Below are 2743 nucleotides of genomic sequence, written 5' to 3' on the forward strand. Positions count from 1 at the left end.
TTTTTTTTTTTTCTTGCTTCTGCTTTTAATCCTGGCAAACATTCTACTGGCTGCTCGCTCAGAGGGGCCTGTCAGCCACGCTCCGTCTTTCCTCTTTCGAGGTCGCGGAAGTTTAACATCCTGGGGACAAACACCAAGGTCATGAACATGGAGGAGTCAAACAACGGCAGCCTCTCAGCGGAGTTCAAGCACCTGGTAGGTACCACAAGCTCTGGGGCTGCTCCTGTTAAGGCTGCATACGTCACGGTGTTGCTTCAGCCTGTTCCTTCTCTCCGCAGACCCTGCGGGAGCAGCGGTGCGGTAACGGAGGCAGAGCCAACTGCGACGTAAGTGCTGGGGGGCCGTGGGCCAGAGAGCCCTTTGCTGGCAGCTCTGCTCCCTGCCAAGGCGCTGAGCCACGAGGGAGGCGGGAGCCCTGCCCCAGCACTCTCCACCCAGCCCAGAGCAGCAGCGTTGGTGCTGATGTCAGGCCAAGGGTGGGTGTCTCCTGCGTGTGCTCATGGTGTCCTCCTCCATCCTAGGCCTCGCTGATTGTCACCGAGGAGCTGCACCTCATCACCTTTGAGACAGAAGTATATCACCAGGGGCTGAAGATTGACCTGGAGGTGAGCTGTGGGAGACTGCCCATTGCTGCCGTGGGCCAGGGTGCAGAGGAGCCCTGAGAGATGTCCAGCCTCTGGTCACACCCTGTCTTTGTAGACCCACTCGCTGCCTGTGGTGGTCATCTCCAACATCTGCCAGATGCCCAACGCCTGGGCGTCCATCCTGTGGTACAACATGCTGACCACCAACCCCAAGGTAGGGCCCGGCTCTGGGACCAGAGCACCCTGGCAGGCAGGGAGAGGGAAGCTGTGGCCTGGGAGCCGGGCTGGGGCAGGACCTGGCCCTGCTTCTGTCCTGTGTCCGGCTCAGGGCCGTGGCCTCCATCCTGTGGTACAACATGCTGACCAACAACCCCAAGGTAGGGCCCGGCTCTGGGACCAGAGCACCCTGGCAGGCAGGGAGAGGGAAGCTGTGGCCTGGGAGCAGGGCTGGGGCAGGACCTGGCCCTGCTTCTGTCCTGTGTCCGGCTCAGGGCCGTGTTTTCCCTCGTGCAGAACGTGAACTTCTTCACCAAGCCCCCTATCGGGACGTGGGACCAGGTGGCGGAGGTGCTGAGCTGGCAGTTCTCCTCCACCACGAAGCGCGGCCTCAGCATCGAGCAGCTGACCACGCTGGCAGAAAAGCTTCTGGGTAAGCGGTGTGGGGGCCCTGCCCGTCCCCGCCATCCCTTGGGGCGGCTCTCAGCTGTAGGGGCAACACAGGAGCAAGATCACCTGTGGTTTGGTGTTCTTCTAAACACCACCAACCTCGGGTCGCTCCCTGGGACCGGTGTCTTCAGAAGAGCAGCTCTGACGGGATGCTGCTCTTCTCTCCAGGGCCAGGTGTGAATTACTCCGGCTGTCAGATCACTTGGGCCAAGTTCTGCAAGGTAGAACCCCTGCTCTTCCCCCTGTGCCTTCCCGTGGCTGTTCCCTTCCTCCTGCGGTGCTCACAGCCTCTCTGCCCTCCTCCCCAGGAGAACATGGCTGGCAAAGGCTTCTCTTTCTGGGTCTGGCTGGACAACATCATTGACTTGGTGAAAAAGTACATCCTGGCGCTGTGGAACGAAGGGTGAGCCTTGGCCAGTGCCAGTCCCGGGCCCTTTGCTTGGGCTGGGTCATGGGAGGGGTCCTCTGAGTCCTGTCTGATGCTGTGGGGTGCCTGGTCCGGGGGCACTTGGGCTCCTGGGGTGCTTTTTCTGTCTGGGCCCTGTTGGCTGGTTCAGAGTAAAAACCCGCCTGGGAATCCTTAAAACGGGGGTGGCTCTGGGGGTGGCGGGGTGGTCCTGCTGCCGAGCAGAGAGCTGGTGGGGTTCACTGGAACCTCCTGACCCAGCCTCGCTCTGCTGGCTGCCTGCTGCCCAGGTACATCATGGGGTTCATCAGCAAGGAGCGGGAGCGAGCCATCCTGAGCACCAAGCCTCCGGGCACCTTCCTGCTGCGCTTCAGCGAGAGCAGCAAGGAAGGCGGCATCACCTTCACCTGGGTGGAGAAGGACATCAGCGGTACGTCACTGTCCCCCTCGCTGCCCTGGGCGGTGCCTGGCTCTGGAGGGCGCTTGAGACCCCCCTTGATGAGACACCGGCTCCGTGTTCTTGTCCTGACAAGCCCTCTGCCCGGGTTAAGCCCTTTGCTGGTCCCTGCCTCCTGGGTGTCCCTGCCTGTGTGGTGCAGTTTTCTGTGGCGCTGAGACCAGCTGGCAGGTCCCGTCCTGCCCCTGGTCTGCGGGTGCCTTGTGAGGCTGAGCACAGCCCCAGGCCCATCTTGTCCCTGCTGCTCCCGGGGTGTTTGAGGGAGGCCCTGCCCTTGCCCGAGGAACGCGGGTGTCCTGCCCTGTGTCAAAAGTCTCCTCGTGCAGGGAAGACCCAGATCCAGTCCGTGGAGCCGTACACCAAGCAGCAGCTGAACAACATGTCCTTTGCGGAGATCATCATGGGCTACAAAATCATGGATGCCACCAACATCCTGGTGTCCCCCCTGGTGTACCTGTACCCAGACATCCCCAAGGAGGAGGCGTTTGGGAAGTACTGCCGCTCCGAGAGCCAGGAGCACTCCGAAGCTACCGACTCAGGTAGTTGTTGACTTTCTGTGCCCCAGCTCGGCTCTGGTGTCGTGGGGAGGCTCCGGGCACTGCTGGAAGAGCTGTTGCCAGCCAGGAGCCT

The 2743-nt window shown here is 61.7% G+C and overlaps 1 protein-coding gene across 1 annotated transcript in view; it reads left to right on the forward strand.

Annotated features, from left to right (window-relative positions):
* The window catches only part of STAT3 (signal transducer and activator of transcription 3 (acute-phase response factor)), a gene marked incomplete at both ends in the record, with an annotated part of 3895 nt that overhangs the window by 508 nt on the left and 644 nt on the right, over positions 1 to 2743 (forward strand). Inside the window, 9 exons of the mRNA XM_010139365.1 lie at positions 102 to 195; positions 279 to 326; positions 522 to 605; positions 700 to 798; positions 1098 to 1233; positions 1419 to 1471; positions 1559 to 1653; positions 1947 to 2086; positions 2440 to 2655. Coding sequence (XP_010137667.1) covers positions 102 to 195; positions 279 to 326; positions 522 to 605; positions 700 to 798; positions 1098 to 1233; positions 1419 to 1471; positions 1559 to 1653; positions 1947 to 2086; positions 2440 to 2655 — 965 coding nt within the window. The remainder of the gene's footprint in view (positions 1 to 101; positions 196 to 278; positions 327 to 521; positions 606 to 699; positions 799 to 1097; positions 1234 to 1418; positions 1472 to 1558; positions 1654 to 1946; positions 2087 to 2439; positions 2656 to 2743) is intronic.

This window comes from Buceros rhinoceros, unplaced genomic scaffold (genome assembly GCF_000710305.1).
Source record: "Buceros rhinoceros silvestris isolate BGI_N320 unplaced genomic scaffold, ASM71030v1 scaffold18347, whole genome shotgun sequence".
In the NCBI taxonomy this organism is placed as follows: domain Eukaryota; kingdom Metazoa; phylum Chordata; class Aves; order Bucerotiformes; family Bucerotidae; genus Buceros; species Buceros rhinoceros.